The 19100-nt window shown below is 38.7% G+C and overlaps 1 protein-coding gene across 1 annotated transcript in view; it reads right to left on the bottom strand.

Moving 5' to 3' along the window:
• The window catches only part of FRMPD2 (FERM and PDZ domain containing 2), a 59841-nt gene that overhangs the window by 19617 nt on the left and 21124 nt on the right, over nucleotides 1–19100 (bottom strand). Inside the window, exons 9-27 of the mRNA XM_053984010.1 lie at nucleotides 18563–18647; nucleotides 16820–16891; nucleotides 15969–16143; nucleotides 15009–15159; nucleotides 14774–14912; nucleotides 13733–13885; nucleotides 12205–12390; nucleotides 11147–11303; nucleotides 8419–8629; nucleotides 7437–7540; nucleotides 6333–6431; nucleotides 5148–5255; nucleotides 4912–5028; nucleotides 4221–4456; nucleotides 3558–3662; nucleotides 2530–2623; nucleotides 1965–2050; nucleotides 1627–1774; nucleotides 382–596 (exon numbers count right to left, since the gene is read on the bottom strand). Of these exons, the coding sequence (XP_053839985.1) occupies nucleotides 382–596; nucleotides 1627–1774; nucleotides 1965–2050; nucleotides 2530–2623; nucleotides 3558–3662; nucleotides 4221–4456; nucleotides 4912–5028; nucleotides 5148–5255; nucleotides 6333–6431; nucleotides 7437–7540; nucleotides 8419–8629; nucleotides 11147–11303; nucleotides 12205–12390; nucleotides 13733–13885; nucleotides 14774–14912; nucleotides 15009–15159; nucleotides 15969–16143; nucleotides 16820–16891; nucleotides 18563–18647 (2641 nt within the window). The remainder of the gene's footprint in view (nucleotides 1–381; nucleotides 597–1626; nucleotides 1775–1964; nucleotides 2051–2529; nucleotides 2624–3557; nucleotides 3663–4220; nucleotides 4457–4911; nucleotides 5029–5147; nucleotides 5256–6332; nucleotides 6432–7436; nucleotides 7541–8418; nucleotides 8630–11146; nucleotides 11304–12204; nucleotides 12391–13732; nucleotides 13886–14773; nucleotides 14913–15008; nucleotides 15160–15968; nucleotides 16144–16819; nucleotides 16892–18562; nucleotides 18648–19100) is intronic.

Here is a 19100-nt window from a genome sequence, read left to right as displayed (position 1 = left end):
TTACCACTCTTGGTAGAAGTTTGAATCTGGGGCATTATATTTAGCATGACATTACAAAGCACAAATGACCACAGGGGGAAAATCGTTCCAATCATGCATAACAGCAACAAAGATTCCAACTAATTAACAACTGGTGTGCATCTAACAATAGAATTCATACATTAATGGTAGAAACTTAGAAATTAAATAGCAGAAGAAATTCCCTCTCAGAATTCATTTAGAAAGGAAATTCTAGATAGGAGTTCTAGAGAAGAATCCTACATAGAAATCAGAATAATTATATGCAAATTCTGCCTCCCTCTGGGGGTAATTAAGTTTAAATTCATTGTCTTTATTAACCTGTTACCCAGATGGAGCCCCAGTAATGACACTTCCTGCTACCTGATACAGGAGCCCTTTGAGAGGTTTCCCATTCACAGATAAAATGACATCTCCAACTTCAATTTCTCCACTCTCTTCAGCTGGCTGCCCTGGAAACAGTCTTTTGATCCTGACAATAGCTCCTCCAAGGTGTTCGCAAGCATCTCCTTCCATCTGCAGAACACTAAATCCAAGGCCTCCAGAATTCTTGGTTAATTTCACTTCAAATGTGTTATCTGCTCAAATCAGAGATTGGAAAAAAAGTGGGAACCGTGGCATATGCACCCCCTGAGGAGCCAGTATAAACTATATTCTCAAAAGACTTTTTCCCTGTGTGCTGCAGAGGTAGATCTACTAATAATAAAGACAAAAGAAGGTTTAGGTGTTCCTTTATCTTGTGTAAGTCTTTGAAATCTCACAGTCAGAATAGGGAGAACTGGAATCTATTCCACCGTGTGTTCACAGTCTGGTACAAGCCCATAAAGGAAAAAGCTTTTTGGACCAACATAAAGAGATTCACATGCTATCTTTTTCTGATATTCTTCTGTAAGTGTTGCATAGATTTTACTATTCTGTAGCTGCCCAGTGTTAGTTTAGGTTTTGCACTAACCAGCATGAGCTGGAATTGGAGCTACTGCTCAAGAATGAGAGATCAGGCCTTTCCCAAACACCATGCTTGTAGCTGAATTCCAGTGTAGAGGAGTAACTGCCCCATGGAAAAGTATGGTTCAGACTTAGTGTTTATGAGACAACCTTCAGTAAAAGATACAGCATTTATTTGTTGGCTAAATTCTGTGTAAGTGATCTCTAAATCTTCTGCTTTTAAGAAATTAAGTGACGCCAGTCTCCAGGTCACTCCAGCTTCATCACTGTCACAGCATCAGCAGTTGTGCTGGTGAGGCTCTCCCAGGGTAACAGCCTGGCCACATCAACACAGCTGCTTGCTGCTGTGGAGGAAGAGCAGGAGACTGCTGTGGAGCACAGACAGGGATGCTCCCTTGCCAGCCCAGTCTCAATAAGGCTGAGAGATACAGTATTGATGCCTAGGGTAAATTCAGCTATAGCTAGCCACTATAACTCTATGGACATCAGAAATATTTTTTTTCAGAATTGATTTTTGATTATGTCATTAATATTGAATATTACAATTTTATTCAGTATACAGTTTTCCTTCCAACCCACAGAAATTTCATCAAATTATTTTCATTCATTCCTTTCCTGCACACACTGTAGGAAGTCACCCTGAGTTTCTTCTTTATCACTTACCATCTGTCAAAAAGCAGCAGTCCTTGGTGCCATCTGTGAGGGATGTTGCCACAGAAACAACTGCACATTGGTCCTCCTTTCTGTCATTAGCAGTCAGACAAGGCTCTGCCAATTGGTAGTTTCCCCTTTCTAGAACCAGTTTGGCAATCTAAAACAGTGATAAACAGGTTTTTATACAGCACACTTAGTGAGTCCTAAGTCTTTTTACTTTTCTGTTTAGAGGAATGGGGTTGGAGCAGAGGGGGGATGGTTCTTTTGTCCAAGCTTGGCTACTGTGCTTCATACTAAGTCCAGTTTAGTTAACTGTGTATCTTATTGATCTCTGCTGTTGTACAAACCTGGCCAGATTTCTTAAGGTGTTCCACAGCCTGTTTGTGGGTGATGCCACAGAGGCTAATGCCATCTACTTCCAGCAGACGATCTCCTGAGGTAAAAAAAAAGAACATCCAGTTGCTTTGATGTTCAGGTTCAGAGGGTGTAAACCTCGAGGCTGCCCATGTTACAATAGGTCTTCATGCTTACATGTGTCAAATTAATATTAATTCATAGGAAAGCAATACTGCTTGCTGCAGAGCATTCTATAACCAGCAGCTAAAACATTCCAGGGTATTCTGTAAGTAAATGCAGTGATAACATTTAGTTGATGGTTATCACCATCAAACACAATAACAGTGATGTCAGAGTCGCTAGCCTGATGGCAGCCACAGAAGGTAACTCTATAATGTTGGTGTGAGGTTTCTGGTTTTTTCAGTGGGATCCCTACACATAGCACAGGGACAGGCTGAGGAATGATGGACCATATATTATCCTTCGCAGCTGTAGCACCTCCAATCCCAAATGTGTTTCATTGTCCACACTAACAGTAAGCTCTGCAGCCCAGGGTTTTATTGCCAGACATGTTACCTATCTTTATTTGTCCGTCCTTATCTGCTGGTCCCCTGGGAATAATTGACTTCACGTATATCCCACCATGACGCACACTGGTGTTAATTCCACCCTGCAAAACATGCCCGGAGATTAGAGTCTTCATATATTCTTCCTGTGGTAAAAATCAAAGCAACTTACACGTGCATTGCAAAGTAACTGCTTCAGGAATTACTTTCTTCTTTAAATATTAGGAAAAAGGGAAAGAGGATATTACTTCAAAACCCTATCTAGCTGTAATATACTTCCACAGGCAGTAATCTTATTTTCTCAGGAAAATGCAATGTATTTCTGTGTGACTATATAAAAATATTTACTAAATGTTCATAAATTTTTCTCTATGTTCACGTAAAATGGTGTTGCATCTTTCAGTTATTCTCTAGCCCAGCTTCTAAGCTGTGCAATATCCATTTTTCAATTTTAATCTTTCGGACAATATATCAAGCATGGACCTGAATTTGAGCACTCAGAGAAATTCCAGATTAACCTAAGAATCATGTTCTGTCCATCTACATCCCCTGGCCAAATTCAGATGAAAAAAATGGCCCTTAATTTCTTCTGCAGGCAATGAAATGTCTGTTGCTTCACATTCCATTTCAGCAAAGACTGTAAAGACATCTCAGCCTGGAGGGTTAAATTCAACTTAAATAGCTAGAACAAGGACTTGTTATCCAAATGTAGCAGACAGTTTTCACTGCTGCCTTCTCTAGTCCTCCCTGACCAAACTCTGCTTTCAGTGGTAGATCTTGTTCTCAAATCCAGTAAGGACAAAAAGGGTTTGTCCCTACTGCCACGTGCTTTATGCCAGGACACTTCTTTGACAGGAGGTGTGGGTAAGAACCAGGGAATGAGCAGAGACAGCACTTCATGCATTCTATGTCAATCAGTTGGACACTTAGGCTTAAAATGCACCATGCTAACAGTTTCTGTTATCAGCCTATCTTCTGTCTTTGTTCTCAGTCAGGTAACAATTTGACAGACAATTAAAGATTATCAGTAACACTTGCAGTCACACTGATTCCAAAAGTCCCATCTTCTTTAACAAGCTCCACCGTGTAGACTTCCTTTGAATTGGTTTCTGATGGAGATGGTAAGTGGGAAGAATCAGCTGCCTGTCTCAAAAATAAAAACTTTAATGAGATTACAGCATCTTGGTTTAAAAAGAAAGGGGAGGGAAAGGAATTTTCAAAAAAAGGAAGAGAGCATTTCCAGCAGATGTAAAAGGCTTGATCCTGCTGTCACTGTAAACCTAGAGCGATACCATTTATATCTCTGATATTATTGGAAACTTAAGCTAATGCTACTCAAAATGCAATCTGTCTAAATGCACATAACCTGAGTATATATAGGGAGGATGTCTAAAATTAGGAAATTAGACATGGCAAGTTCTGTGACTGGTGTAAAAATTTAAAAGATTGCAAGAAAATAATCAAAATTTTGTCCTTCCACTGGAAAAGGAAGGGGAATGTTTAAAACATTTTGTAGAACAGTTTCCCCATTTATTCACATATTCTAGACATATCTATCATTTTGACACTTCCAATGTAATTTATTTCAAGGTTTTCTATCTCCTTCACAGTTACTTTCCCTTCTACATGTATCTGATATGTTGTGTATATATGCTGTGTACTGGGTATAACATTACTGAGCAGCATCAAAATCTCAGTTACCTTTATATCCAGGGTATCAGCTGAAGGAACTGGAATCCTAGGGCCCAATTTTGATGCTAAATTCCAAGAAAGAGTCTTTTCAAGTTTGTCTATATTTGTGTCCTGTTCTTTGGGGAGAGCTGTATGACAATCCTGAATCTTTTTTCTCCCACTGTCTGCACAAGAGATCTCAGATCCACTAGTGCTGTTTCCTCTTGATAGATTCTTTTCTTCATTTAATCCTTCTTCATATATGTCTGTAAAGCCATACCAAAATAATAATTGTTGAATACAAATAGGAAGCAAACTTAAAGAAAAATATTATAATAACTCAGCACAAGAGGACAAAGTAACTTATTCTTTCAACTGATTGTGAAATCAGATCTATAAAATGAGTTAGTCAATGTAAAATGGAGCACTGCTATTGTAAGTGTTCAGAAATGTGTTTGCTTCCTCACTGCAGAGGACTGTCACAGAAAGAAATGCTGAAATTCCTTTAGTGTTCTGCAAGGCAGCCCATAATAGATTTTTTCACACTGATGTAGCAGAGACATCACATGATACCTACAGAAGTTGACTATTTTAGTGTATGGTTGTTCTAACGGGCAGTCAGTAGCAGGAATGTAGTACTACATCCCAGTGCCTATTAAATATGAGTGTCCCGAGTTAACTATTAGCATCCCAGAGCCAGCAGAGGCATTTGCCTTTATACCTTTGGGTTGAGAGATGATGAGCTCCACTTCATCGGGAGAGTTCTGTATGATTTTAACAGCAGTATTAAATGAAACACCCTCAAGACTAATATTATTCACAGAGATGAGTCGTCCGCCTTAAGAAAAAGAAGATAAAAGTAAGAGAAAGCACGTCTAAATAAGGAAATAAATCCAGAGTAGCTAACTTTAAACTATGCAAGTATTTTAATTCTAATTAAAAAGTACGGAAAATGACCTGGTTTGATATTTCCAGCTCTGTCTGCAGGTCCCCCAGGGATAATTGAAGCAATAAAGATACCAAGGTCTAATTTTCCTACATTTTCTCCTCCAATAATTACGAAACCTGCAAAAACGAGATAGCATGAGAATGCAAACACCGGCAGTATTAAAAAAGATAAATCTTAGGAGCACAAAATGCTCTTACTTCAATACCTTTTGTACTTGATCTGAAGGATGGAGAGCTTTGATTTACAGGGCATCAAGGTCTTGACTTGGAAGAGCTTTACACTTACATTATAATTAAAGTGTGCTGGTGACTTTGGTCACTACTTTGGTATAATTTCCCAATAACAATGTTTTCCTGGCTCGGTACTTTTAGAGACTCTAACTACTTTCTTTCATGAGTCATGAGCTAGGTGGACCTGCAGCATTTAACACCTGCAGGAGGGAAATTGTAAAAAAGCTCATGAGATAAATTTGAACATCATTCTGTATTATCCAACCAGGAAACCTAAGGTGGGCCATGTAAACTTCTAATGTAAGAGATCTAAGAAAATTAAATCTATTTTTCAGTAGTTAATTTTCACTATCCTAACTCTGACTATTGAAATATATTCTTCCCACTTCTATTATAGTTGGATTTGGGATTAGGATATTACACACAGAGCTGCACCATTTATAAATTTTATTTTTAACTGTATTAATGGTCATTTGTGAAACCTGATGGCTTGAACTCATCCACAAGAACTCAATACAATGTGATTAAGGTATTAGATAACAAAAATATTATCCAGATAACAATCCAAAAGTTGAGAAACATTCATGTGAAGTTGGTGTAAATATTTTGCACCCCCACAGGCACCACATGTAAGGTCTAAGATAAATAAAATCAGTACATGTGTATTTCAGATACAAAACTAAAACCATGTTTTTCTCATTCTACTCTTAGGACTTGGTTCCCTTGGTCTCTGTGGCCTTATTTAATCCTCTGAAAATATAATGGTCTTGATTTATGTGCTTAGTCATTTTCAGTCCTGGAAATTCTGAGTCCTTTACAGAGATTGGTACTCTTACTCTGTAAGAAGAATAAATGGACTAAAGGAATTTACAGTCTTAATCAGCCTGAGTCAGCAAGCATCAGTGTTAGCACCAGGATCTGATAGTCCCAGTAACAAGCATAACATTTATGTTCCTTACGTACCAAATCCATTCTTAGGGTCACGTTTTAGGCTGACACATATGATTTCTCTTTCTAGACCACTTAGCAAAACTTCCTTTTGGGTGGCTGGTGATCCAGGTGCTGCAGAAACAAAACAGCTAGAATAAATGTAGATTAATGCTGGGAGACAGTATGTTCATGTATTATGCAAAACTGGAGCTTCAAAAATTAATATATATTTTATCCTTGATTTCATCATTACTGTTACTTTGAATCAATATAATTCTGGAAGGAAGCTCAAACAAGTATTCAGAAGTTTTCATTCTTTCGAAAAAACTCTGTACAGAGCTGTGCAAGCTTGTCCAACAATGTTCCTTTCTGGGAGAATATATTTTTTTCTGCAACATTTTGATTAAGATTAGAATATTTAAAGAGTCAGGCATGTAGTGCCCATTGAACCTGAGGGTGATTTGGACACAAAATCTCCTGTGGGCTCTACCCTTATAGACCCTGTGGGTCCTTTTGCCTCCGAAGGTGCAATCCAGCCAACACTGATTGCAATGGTGACTAATTAACATTGAGCAGTTGCCACAGTGTGTTTAAAGTACTATTCTAATTTTTAAATAGACTAACCAGATAAGCATAGCTTCATATTCCATAGATTGGCTCCCCATGTCCATGCAGTCTGGCTTCTGATAGAAAATTAGACATCCAGTCCTTATTCCAGGAAATGTCATGCAAGTGCAAGAGCAGAGGAAAGACCTGGAGCCTAAGCTGTCTCATGCATTATTTACTGAGTTGTAGATCTCAGTTTTGAACCAAACAATGACCTCTAAGCACAGGGATATTGTCCCATGCAAGGGTCTCTAGGTGTACTGAACTACATCTCTGGAGAGCATTAGGCAGTTGATTATAGAATCATTTTATCACCAAGTCCCTTACCACTGAACCTGATGCAAAAAAAAAAAAAAACAACTTAGGAGTTAAGGGGGAGAAAACAGCTTGTCTTGCTAAACTCTGGATTTATTTCCAGAACTAGAAGTAAAAAATAGATATTCTTTAATCTATAAGTAAAATATATGTTGGTATCCTTCTATTGAACAATAAACACAGAAGGGTACTTGTCTCTATGATTATTATACTCACCACTGATTGTGTTCTGAGTTGAATGGATAGAGAGGAAGTCATAACTCCTTTGCTTTCCATTCAAATTGATGTGCATTTCCGACTGGGATAGCCCTGATACAGATCTGCATGAAAGGAAGACTGTGTTACAATAAAAAATCAGCAGTAGTATTTAGCACTCTTCATTGTCATTAGTCTGTCAGAGCCAAGTTGGGAATGCACAGGCTTATAGCCTTTCAATGGGCATTCTGATTTCTGGGACATATTTCATTTTAGGGGAGAGATGGTTTATCCTTGCCAGCATTTGTTTCCAAATAACAGCTGCATTAGACCACTCATCATGACTGACTCCTCCTATGTTTTGCTCTGAGCTGACTGCAGGTATCAGGAAAACACAGCATAGCTTCACCATGATTAATTTAGCCCTGCTGTCCATTTAAACAAAACCATGTCTGAAGGTTTTTCCGGTAGATCATGTTCTCCTTGCCTCTATTCTAACTCTTAGTATTCTAAAAGGCACTAGAATTCATCAAAGGCCTTGAGGCTGTGCAGCTATAGTAACCACCTACACAGGTGAATGCACCAAAACAAAGAGGGAGAAGCTCTTGCACTGTTCCCTATGAATTGCACATTTGGACATGGAGGAGTCAATTAAGTAATGATCTCTGCATTCCTGATAAAAAACAACTTCTGATGGTTTTTAGTTCACATACTGTAATTTCCAGTGAAGATATGCAGACATTAAAGAATTTACATTTATTCTCCCTCATTTTTATACTTCCTCATAACCCAATTAGAGGTTTCTTCTTGAGTCTGGTACAAATTTAAATGTCACTCTTTTTCAAGTCCTTCTCTGTTAGTCTATTAACTTACTGCTGCCATTTGCACTACTGCCGGCACCATGGAGCCCCAGACCTTTTGGTGTGACCACTATAAGAACTTCAAAAAAAAAAATTATGTCTGAGTCTTCTTACACAGGTTCAGAGAGAAAAGGCAAACCTACCTGCCAAGATTGCTTTTGTTTCTAGTCCTGTTGTTGGTTTCCACACTGAGGTTATCACAAGATTTGCTCATCATCCCAGCAGAAAGGTTTTCCAGGTTTGCTCCATAGAGCACATTCTCTGAGCGAGACAGTCTCTGAATAAGGGCAAGGTGTTCATGCTGAGCTGCATATGCAGAATTTGATTTGTCTATTTCCACAAATTTACTGTCCTCTGAATGAGAAGCAAGAGAGGGGAAGAAGCAAAAACAAATCCACTGATATCATTGCATCTTTTTAAGCTCAAAGGTACTTTAAATAAAACCTTTTGAATATGCCAGGAAAAAAAAATGACATTACAGATATATTTGTTCTTTTATCCTTGAGGATATGTAGGCCTTGGTGTGAGTAGAAGTTTTCTTTCATAAAAAGTATATGCTGCATTTAGGTTTAGTTTCTGTGAATTATACTATATATGCACTTTCCACAAAGACAGGTGAAGTGTACAACCCTATATAATTTAAACCTGAATATTTCTGTAAGGTGTATTTTGTAAATGAGAAACGTTTGTTTTAGAGTATGAATTATCCAAGTTGGAAGTTTCTCATCCTTCATGGGCCTTCTACTCCAGTATATTTATATCTGAGAAGACAGGAACTCTAGGAACACATGCTTTCCAAAGTTCAGAGAGACACCAAGGAACTGAGTCGTTTGCACAAGTGAAGTTAAATGGGGACCATCTTAGTGGCAACACTTACTATCTAACTTTCTACCTTTCTGTGAAATCTACTACTTGCTTAATGATGTCTGGGCTCTGCTATATAGAAATCTGTCCTCTCCAAAGATGTAATTTTTCTGAAACAAGGTGGTGCTGAAGGGGACATTTATTTATTTAGGTCCTCAATGGGTAGGCTTGAGAAGGGACTTGGAGGATAGAGAGACAGCAGGCAATTGGAGACACATTGGAAAGTAAAACAAAAACTGGATACAGGCTAGCATAAACATGTGCTTAAATTCTGCTTGTACATGACAGCTAAACCCCTGTGTGTTTTCCTAACAAATGGTAGCCTGAATGCAACTCTCCAGAACACCACTCTGCAGCATTAAATCTGAGTTCCCTCTTTCCTCGGTGACTTTCATCAGAGACATTTCTTAGGAGTCAGAAAGCTTAACTGTCCAGAGTATTAGTGCAGCCTGGGAGTTGCCACGGTGATTCTGAAGTAGAGGGTTGCTTCAAGTTTTAAAGTGATAGTGACTTATACATCTGAACAGTGCATCAGAAGCAGAAGCATGCAGAAAGACCCTCATAATCTCTTACAGCCTGACTGTGGTGGCAAAGGCAGAATTTTGAACTACTATCTGTCACTGCCTTACTAAGTCTTTTTTCTGGGACAGCAAGCACATCCTCAACCCCAGAACCTGTGGTCATGTGGCTTCCATAAGTCTGGCTTGTTTCAGTAATTTGGTGTACTTGTAATTAGCACTTGGCTCATAACTTTCTTATTTCTCAATAATTTTATTCTGTTATATATGGAATATAATAATTTTTTAAGATAAATTACCACAAGCAAATGTGACACAGGAAACTGTAAGATGCACTATTAGCACTCATTTGAATGCAATAAAGCACAGTCCCAATAAATTATGTTAGAAGCTGGAGATGTCAAGCAGCAAACATTTACATTCAAGATTCCTTGAACCTAAGTGCCATCCTAGGGCCTTTTTCCATGGTAACAAATTTCTGCAAAAATTTCACCTTTTATAAAATAATTTTAGTGGTGAGGAGGCAATATATCAATCATCCTGTTACATGCCACGGTAGTATTTGTTGCCAACAGTTTTATGATTTTACTACAGAAAGGAGCATTCCAGCAGATAAGGCAGGACACTTGATTCTCCTGTAGTGACTCACCAAGTCAAACACTCAGGGCTTGTAAACGATCATGGTTCTGCTCAAAGCAGAGGATGAGCTAGTGAAAACTTATGTTGCTCCACTGAAGTCAAGAGTGATGACAGTTGTCAGCTTAGGCTCTTATTTCTTATGTGCCTCAGTTTCCCCATAATAATACCCACTCATCTTTTCAGAACATGCTGAAAATGTGGGTGAGATGTGCTATGTATCTGCCCTGGATGGAGACAATCTTGTTAGCAACTGTGGAAAATCTGAAGCCTGAGGAGGTACTGTTTATATCTTCCACAGCCATGGCAAAATCTAAGATAAGAGCTACTAGCAGCTGTATAGTTAATGGGTATGACTCATGTGCCTTTAGTGGTTTAGTGGTTTTGTCCTGGGACTGAACCATAGTGTTGTATCTCTCTTATGCAAAATAACTAAGTGCAGCTTCAGCATGTCTGGGCACTATTGTAGTTTTAATTTGTGTAGAACATTTTTCAGGTTACATTTGGGGTATGTCTGATATATTTCTTCAGAATTCTCAGCAGCAGAATTCTCCTGAAGGGAAGTGAAATCATGCTTATTTCTTCTTTAAATCTGAGTTTAGCTACATAGTTGTTATCAGGACATAATCCCTCTTCACCCCCTGCACATGCCTACTCACATGCACGTGCCAAATTAGACTTAATCAGACAAATTAGACTTCAAACTTTCAGTGTAGTAGCCAGCATTATTTTCTAACTGAAGCAGAGTGAAACCGAGGTGGCAAGTTCTAATTCTCAGATTTGGTGAATGTACCTTACCTAAAACATAACCTTGTCCTATGGTCCCAGTAACAAAAGTGCATTTATAGCTCACCTGATGAAGTTTGACGAAGTTGCCTAGAATTCATCTGTGCATTGAATTTGTGCTGGGCAGAGCAGAGGTCCAGTAGGTATTTACATGTCTTTGCTGTATCAGTAATGAAGGTGTGTTTCTTGCCACTGAAGCTGCTTTCAATCATGAACTTTTTTCTCTGAAGGGGAAAAAAAGCACAGGTTGCTTCATACATCAGTCATTACACTGAGGCACTGACAGTTCATTTATATATTCTTGTTGGTTTGTTCAGTTGTATTTATGCCTGACTGCATCCCTTTTGCATGCAGTAAATGCCTGTTGTAAATTCAGCACTTGTAAACCAGGTGTCTGTCATTGGGATCATAACTCTTCTATGTTGAAAGTCAAGAACCTTAGGACATTGAATGCAGTGATAGCAGGTTGCTAAAGCTGCAAAATTTGGCCCTACAGATGTTAAATTATTAAACAAATTTAATATGAAAAGGAACATATCTTCAAGGGGGAGAAGGACCATTTTTGGAGAGCAAACAAGCTGGGAAATGTGTGATCCAGTTTGACACCTGAACTGTATAACAGTACATTGATATATACCTCTGATGTCAAAATCCCATTTAGAAATGGGTCACAATCTTGTCACCAATACTAATTTGTTAGCAGACATCAATATACTAAGAGATGAGCGTGGGAATAATGAGATCTGGAAAGTGGAAGACATCATCCCATGACCTGATGTAGTCGGATAAACAGAAGAAAAGAGCAGTAAAGACAAGAGAGGAAGGAATAGGGAATGTGCCGTGGAGAGATTTAGCATAGTCTCTGTAATAGTCAGCACCAGATTATCCAGTTTTATGGTAATTTGTCTTTGGCCTCGGCATAAATACTGCAGAACTATACCTCACAAAGAACTCAGTATGTTCATATCCACATTCAGATCCAGCTTTAATTTTAAACTCTTTTAGAAAGGACTTGCCCATACAGAGTGAATCTAATTCTCTCTCTGAATGCAATAAATTTATCAAAGCGACAGGAAGAAAGGCAGTCAAGCAGTAGAGTAGAGAAGAGATTCAGTTCCAACTCACATGAGCTGAAATTCTCTCTGTTTCACGCCACTGGAATCTTAAACTGGCAATTCTTGTGTGATTTTTGTTCTCATAGACAATGATGCCTTTGGCACAGATTCCCAGGATGATGTCCCCTTCTGTCCCTTTCTTCTCTTGGGACACGCGATAGAATAACACTCCGTATTCAGGAAGTTGCTGAGTCACCTTGTAGAGAAAAAGTGTTTTAACCATGCCCTTACTCAAAAAGATTAATGGGAAGAAAGGTAGATGGAGGAGAAAATGCTTTTGAGTGTCTGAGGAGCCAGTGTCTGCCCCTGTCATCTAACCATGCAGGGGATATTCTGAGAAACTCACCCAGAGGTTCTGGGTATTCATGCTTATCTTTCTACCTACTGTACTTGGCCATGAAAGTGTTAAAATGTGGCTGAGACACTTTCCAGAACTATGGAATAGGACTAGGATTTACTGTCTGATCTGCAGACCAATATGAGTTTATCCTAAAGCCTTATTTTTTTATTTCTGGGAAGCTACTGTAGAAGCCTCAATTGACTTTTCAATTGTGAGCACAGATTTTCAGTGACCAAAATAAAACACTTTAAGAAGATCTGTTTTTTTCAGAAATTAACCATAGTACAAATGTTCAGGTCCTGAAAATGGGGGCATCTATAATCACTAGCTGAATCTGGGTTTTAATTTTTAATCCCTTTCATATTTGGAATTTACATGTTCTTGCCATGGGGTCTGTCTTTCTCACTTTGTATGATGAGTTGGCTCCTTCTACAGACTTATTCATTGAAACAGATATTAACAAAGCTGCTTTTTCTTCATTGGATTTGCCATGCATGATGGGACTGTCATTAAGGCTAAGCTTCAATCTATTTCTTCAATTGCACTGACAGTGTTAGATGAAGAACTAATATAATTAAATAGCAACTGAACTAAAATGATGCTATAAATAATAGCATGTAGCACTGCAGCAAAATGACTACTGGTCCATTATCTAATCCTTGAAATTTTTCATTTGATGGAAAGTAGAGAGGTTTGGGGAGAAAGAGAAATTAGCAGGAAAAAAGTTAAATCCCACATCATTGTGACACTTCAGAGCTCTAGAGAAACAGAAAATAGAAAAGTGAGAAAATACTTCAGGTAACTCCTTCCTCATTTCCAGGGTTCACAGATACTTTTAAACAAACAATCAGTACATATTTAGAAAGTGGCTGAACATCTGCTTTAATTTCAGAAGTCAAAAAAGTGCTTATTCTCATGTTTTATAATCTTCTGGATACCAGACATGTTGGTAACATGCCAAAAATTTACATCAAAACTTAGAATGCTGCAAATACACCAAAACGTGTTATAAAAACTCTCTGTGATAAGTGACAGTATCTACAGCAGAATGAAATTCTGAGGTTTTTGTTGATTATTCAAATTTTTTCACCATATCTAAAATCCACTGTATCAGGCAAGAAGAAAATAGACAACGGTAAATAGAGAGGGGCTTTCTACCTCAAAATTAATAAATAGTGTTTGGGGTATGGCAAGTTACCTTTAAAAATTCCAGTTCAGCTTCATCCTCAAATAGGGAGCGATTCATACGATGTAATTTAGCAAGCTCTCGCTGTACATATGCCAGGGTCATTTTCTCTATTCGACTTGCTGGAACGTAATCTTCAACACGAAAATAGCTCTTTCCATGCATCTGTGGGGGAAAAAACAAAGAGACAGGAGCCTTTTGTTCTTTCTTAACTCTTCTTATTCATCGCATTTCATTTTCAGGGTGACCCATATGCGGAAGTCACCCTGCTGCCATTTCCCAAAGGAAAGTGGGAACAGCACGTAGTGTCCTGACAGCCAAATTTCCTCTTGCCCCTGTGCTCGGGCAGCTGCTCAAAGCACATGCCACTTCTTTGTGCAGAGGGGAGGAAGGAGCTGGGCCTACAGGTGTGTCCAGCCCTTAGAGCTGACAGCTACAGCTGCATCAGTACAGCCTACAGTGGGGCACCCATTGCCATGATAGACCTGACCACATGGATCAGACCACTCCGAGTTCAATTAACAGAGCTACCCTGATTTACATAGCTGAAGATATGGAAGCCAACATAAATGGGTGTTTTCTATACACTTGAAAACTAGGACAGCCAGTTCAGATACGCAATCAGAGGCCTCCCTGTCTTTGCAGCTTGTGGATCTGAGCCTACACATAAGATAGCTGTGAATTCTGAAGTGTTCATTTGCTTTTCTCTTCCCTCTTTACTAATCTCTTTAAGCCACTCCACACATCTGAGCTGGGCCTGTGTTGGAAACTTTCTACAGATTTTCTGGAGTTTCTAGGATATATTATCAATTATGAAGGACCTAGACTCTCTCATCATTCTGCCATATTTCCTGGCAAATTCACCTGGCTCATTGCTACTCCATAATCAGGAATATTTTGTAATTTTTAAAATTAAGTCTGAAGGACTTATCTGGAGGACGTAACTGAAGTTCTCTGCTATTCACATTTCTTCTTTAAACTCTATGTGACAAACAAAAGTTGCAAAAGTTGTAGAGAGAGACCTCTGAGAAATACTGTATTATTTCTCCACACCTCAGAAACATAATTGCCAAGCTCTGCCTGTAAAGCCAAAGCGCCGAGTTTCAGGGCAGTCTCATCACTGCAATATAATCGCTCCTCCAAAATATCTTTACGAAGCTGCAGGTAAAACTGATGCCTTGTCAAGCCATGCCTGGAATAGAAAAGGGTTTAGGAACTCAGGAGGAGCTTTGAGTGGTATCCTTAAATGCTACCAGTTTTCCTTCAGTCAGCAGAATTTTGCACTTACTGAATGACATTAAAGTGGTTGACAAAAAATTTTATCCTTAGAAAGAGTGTGAAATTAATGATGGACATTTTCTTCTTGGGTTGGTCATTCCAGCCATCTGGAGCCACTTTGTAGAGTTTGGTCTCCTCATCCAAAAAGAAGAATTCTTTACCTGAAATGAGAATTTTGGGTTCTGTGATAAACCTGGATATACTTCAGCAGCTTAGTTCATAGCGTGCATCACTAGCAATAAAAAATAAAACAGACTGGGGATGTCAGCTGAGATTTACTTCTCTGCATCATGATTTAACTTATTGCTCCTTTGATGCAGAATTTAGGACAGTGTGTCATTTTGGATTACAAATGCTAGATGCTGGATTAGTACGGTATCTGAAAAATCACTCAAGGATTCATGGAGCTTGCATTCTTCTCACCACTCAGGTTCTGCACCCCTTTGCAATCCTCATGCCCTACACACAAGGTGTGCTCTTTCTCAGTGCCTCAGCTGTGCCTGCCATCAGAAGGCAGGGGTGGGGGGGGGGGGTCTGGTAGATGACACAGCTGAACCTGTACTCCCATTTATATCTAGGAATAAACACAAGCACCCTTTCCCAGTGCAATGCTTCCTGGAATTTCTGCTGGAGCTGCATGGTTCAGTATTATTTGAGTGCAAGGCTGGGACACAGCCTTTTCTGCCTGGGAATATCAGCCAGTAAATGTTGTATGGCTGTGCTGATGCACAGTCCTAGGGCAGACATGCTTTACATCAGCTCAGTGCAGTTTAAACCAACATACCTTACTTTTGCACAAGCTTTCTATATGCTTCTACCTAAGGATCTTAAAGGATCTTTGAATTAATTCTTGATGAATGATTATTTGATGAATTCTTGAATGATTCTTTGATGAATTCTTACTGGAATTCATTGATAAAGTGACTACAGAGGCACTGAGAGCTGTCACTGTACTTGACTGTCTCATTACCTTTCAGGTAAGCCAAGCCAAAGTAGAAATGTTCCACCAAGTTTGCATATGCCACCACAGTGTTGAAAACATCTCTTGCCTTGGTCTTGATGTCGCATTGCACCTCAAGGCACTGGCCATTGAGAAGAATCACATTGAGATCCCTTTGGGACAAATAGGATTTCCCTTTTTTAGTCTGAGAACATGCAAAAAAGGATGAAGAATGAGTGCCAAGTACAAGCAATGCAAGTTCCACAGCATTTTATTACTGAGGCCCACTAGTAGCCTGTCTCTATGCAACCTGATGGAATTGGTCACAACACCATGCTATTCTCTGCCTCCCTTCTCATAAATTAGAATCACAAACATTTCTAATTTTCTTAAAACCCAAAGAATCACAACAAAACAGCTGAGCATACTCAATTTCTCCAGTCACCAGGGTTATTCTAGATTTGGGGCTAATTCCAAATTTGCTTTGCTCTCATTTTTACAGCTGTCTGCTGTCAACTTTCTACCTTATCTTGATGAAAGGTAAAGTATGTGCTTGCAAGCTGGAGAAGTCCCATACATTGGAACTAGATGTCATATTGCAGATTTGCTATACAGTCTTTGTCTCAAAGGTCTAGGGCTAAAGTGAGCATTCTTAGCTGAGAATGATAAATTAAGCTTTTTTTTTACACCAACAGAAATAACTAAATAGCACTAAGAATTAAAGGACATCCTTCCAAGTCTCAATATCTCTGCAGGAACCCTAACTTGTTTTGAGAGAAGGACATGGAGAGAATACTGGCTTGAGACTCAGGTGCTATTTACAAAGAGCTCAGACTAAAATGTCACTGGATTAGTTCAAAATTCTTAATGTTTATTCTTACCACAATTGATCCAGGCAGCTGTAAGGTCACTGGTGGTTCACTTGACAAAATAATAAATTCTGGACCTGAAAACTGCAAGGAGGCAATTTAGAAATTTAGTAAGTCTTCTTAATGGAATGAAGATCCCACACACAAGTATCAATGAAACCCATTTCTATTGATCTGTATGCTGGACCTAATTGACTTCAGTGTTGAATAAGGTGCAAATGCTGACTGATGACTTCTCTCTGTTTGGTGTCTCTCCTGTGTAGACTCTTTCATGCTGAAGCCTTTTCTTCTGTAAAGGCACCTAATCAAGATCCATTTCCTTTGCAAGGTACCTATTTTCATAACACTTACTGAAACTTAATTTATTCTGAGACCTTTTCTTATTTGATTCCCAAATTACTCTGAGGACAGTCACAGACACTTACATACATACACACCACTGTGATTGCATAAGCCCAGCTTCCCTAGGAACTAGACTGAAATGCAGAGCTGCTTTCTTCCCCATAATAAAGGCTGACTGATGGTTCTTATTAGTAGACATTGTATTCTTTTGTTTTAATTTCAAACAGCTTCAACAGTTTTAAGGTCTTTTTTTCTTGCTGAGTATCCACCTCAACTAATTTATTTATTGGGTTTTTATCAGATACATCTATGCTTTTAGATCCCTTAAGCAGACAGAAATAATTAAATGTGTTCAAGTAATAAGACGTGAATCCTTCCAGCCGTTCACCATGACTTAGTAACTTGACCCATTTAAATACTTTAAAAAAAGATTTTTTCATAACAGTTTGGTTCTACCAACAGACAATGCAGTTTTGTATCACATTATAGAGGGACTAGTACTGTGTTGTAACAGTTGCTGAACTCCTGTGAAAGGGAGTTATTATCCCCACAAAAACCATAATAATAAAATTTAAAACAAAATTTATATGAGAAAAGATAATTTTCCGAAGTATCTAAGTGAAGCTCTTGACCAAATATTTGTCACTGGTCACTGTTGAGCTTCTGAACTGGGAAGAGGTGAGATGGTTCATCAGCCTGAAACCTGTCCCTTCTTGTACCACAACATAAAACTCCATATGAAGGATCATGGTGGAGTTTTCTGTGATTCCGTTATTTCTGAATTTTTGCAATCCAGAAAAGATTGCAAAACAACATACCTTTTAAAGAAACATTGTCCTTTCCATTTAACAGAGTCCTACCATAACTTAGCAAGTAGAAATAGTCAATTAGGAGAACTACTGTCTGGGCACATTCACTGCCAGCCTATTCTCTCTGTCCAGACATGCACTGTAAAAAAACATTTAAGTCCTTTGAGAATCATTGGCTGGCAGACGTTTGGGTACAGTGTCTCTGTAAATTTTTTTGCTGTTCTGAAGCTGCTGTCGAAGTGGTTGGTGAAAACAGTCCATATGGTATTTGATGCTGGCAGAAATCATATATGTAGGTCAGAGAGGGTTCAATTACGAGTTTTTGCATAGTTCTTACGGACAATTGCTTTCACTGCCTTCAGTTCTGACAGCACAACTGGATCATGCCTAATTTGGAGTCTGTCAATTTAGAATACTCATCTAATAAGATGACTCAGTAGCTAATATGCACATCATTATCAAACAAAAATTAGATGAGAGGCTTCTCTTTAGTGATAGTTACATTTTGAAATCAGCTTATATGTTTTTCATCATTCACCTTTTCCTTCCTGTGGAACAAACATTTCTGTGATGCAGCAGCTGCTGAGTAGTCCTTTGTGGACACAGAGAAGGTGGATCCCAAGCTTAGCAGGTTCTGTCGGCTGCTCTTCGGAGTTCCACTCGGGATTTCTTCTACAGCACTCACCGACCTTCAAAGGAAATGTCATAGTGAGAAAAGGCTATAACATGCAATCAACACAACAGTGACCTGGGGACAGAGAGCTTAAGGTACAGCAACTACTGGAATACTATGAAGTCCAGGACAATGTCTGTTATAAGCTCCTTAATGTCTCTTTACAAAAAAAAAAAAAAAAGATAAATTTAACAGGAGTAATATTACTGTGCCCTTTATAAATAAATCTAAACTCTGCTTTGATTCAAGAGAGTCAGGTTTGTTTCTTTCCTTCATTTGGTGAGCCAGATGCAGCTGGTTTAAGTGTGGTGAAGCCAACAGGCAAAGAGTGCAGCCCCATTCCCTTCTGGGAATTCTACAGGATGAAGCAAATTCCTCTTATTTTCTCAAGAAAAAAGCTTCAGAAAGCCTTAACATTTGTTGTTACATTATTCAGAATTTTCCAGAAATGGGAATTAAATTATTTGAA

This window comes from Vidua macroura, chromosome 8 (genome assembly GCF_024509145.1).
Source record: "Vidua macroura isolate BioBank_ID:100142 chromosome 8, ASM2450914v1, whole genome shotgun sequence".
Taxonomy (NCBI): Eukaryota; Metazoa; Chordata; class Aves; order Passeriformes; family Viduidae; genus Vidua; species Vidua macroura.
This window is presented reverse-complemented; position numbering and strand designations above follow the sequence as displayed.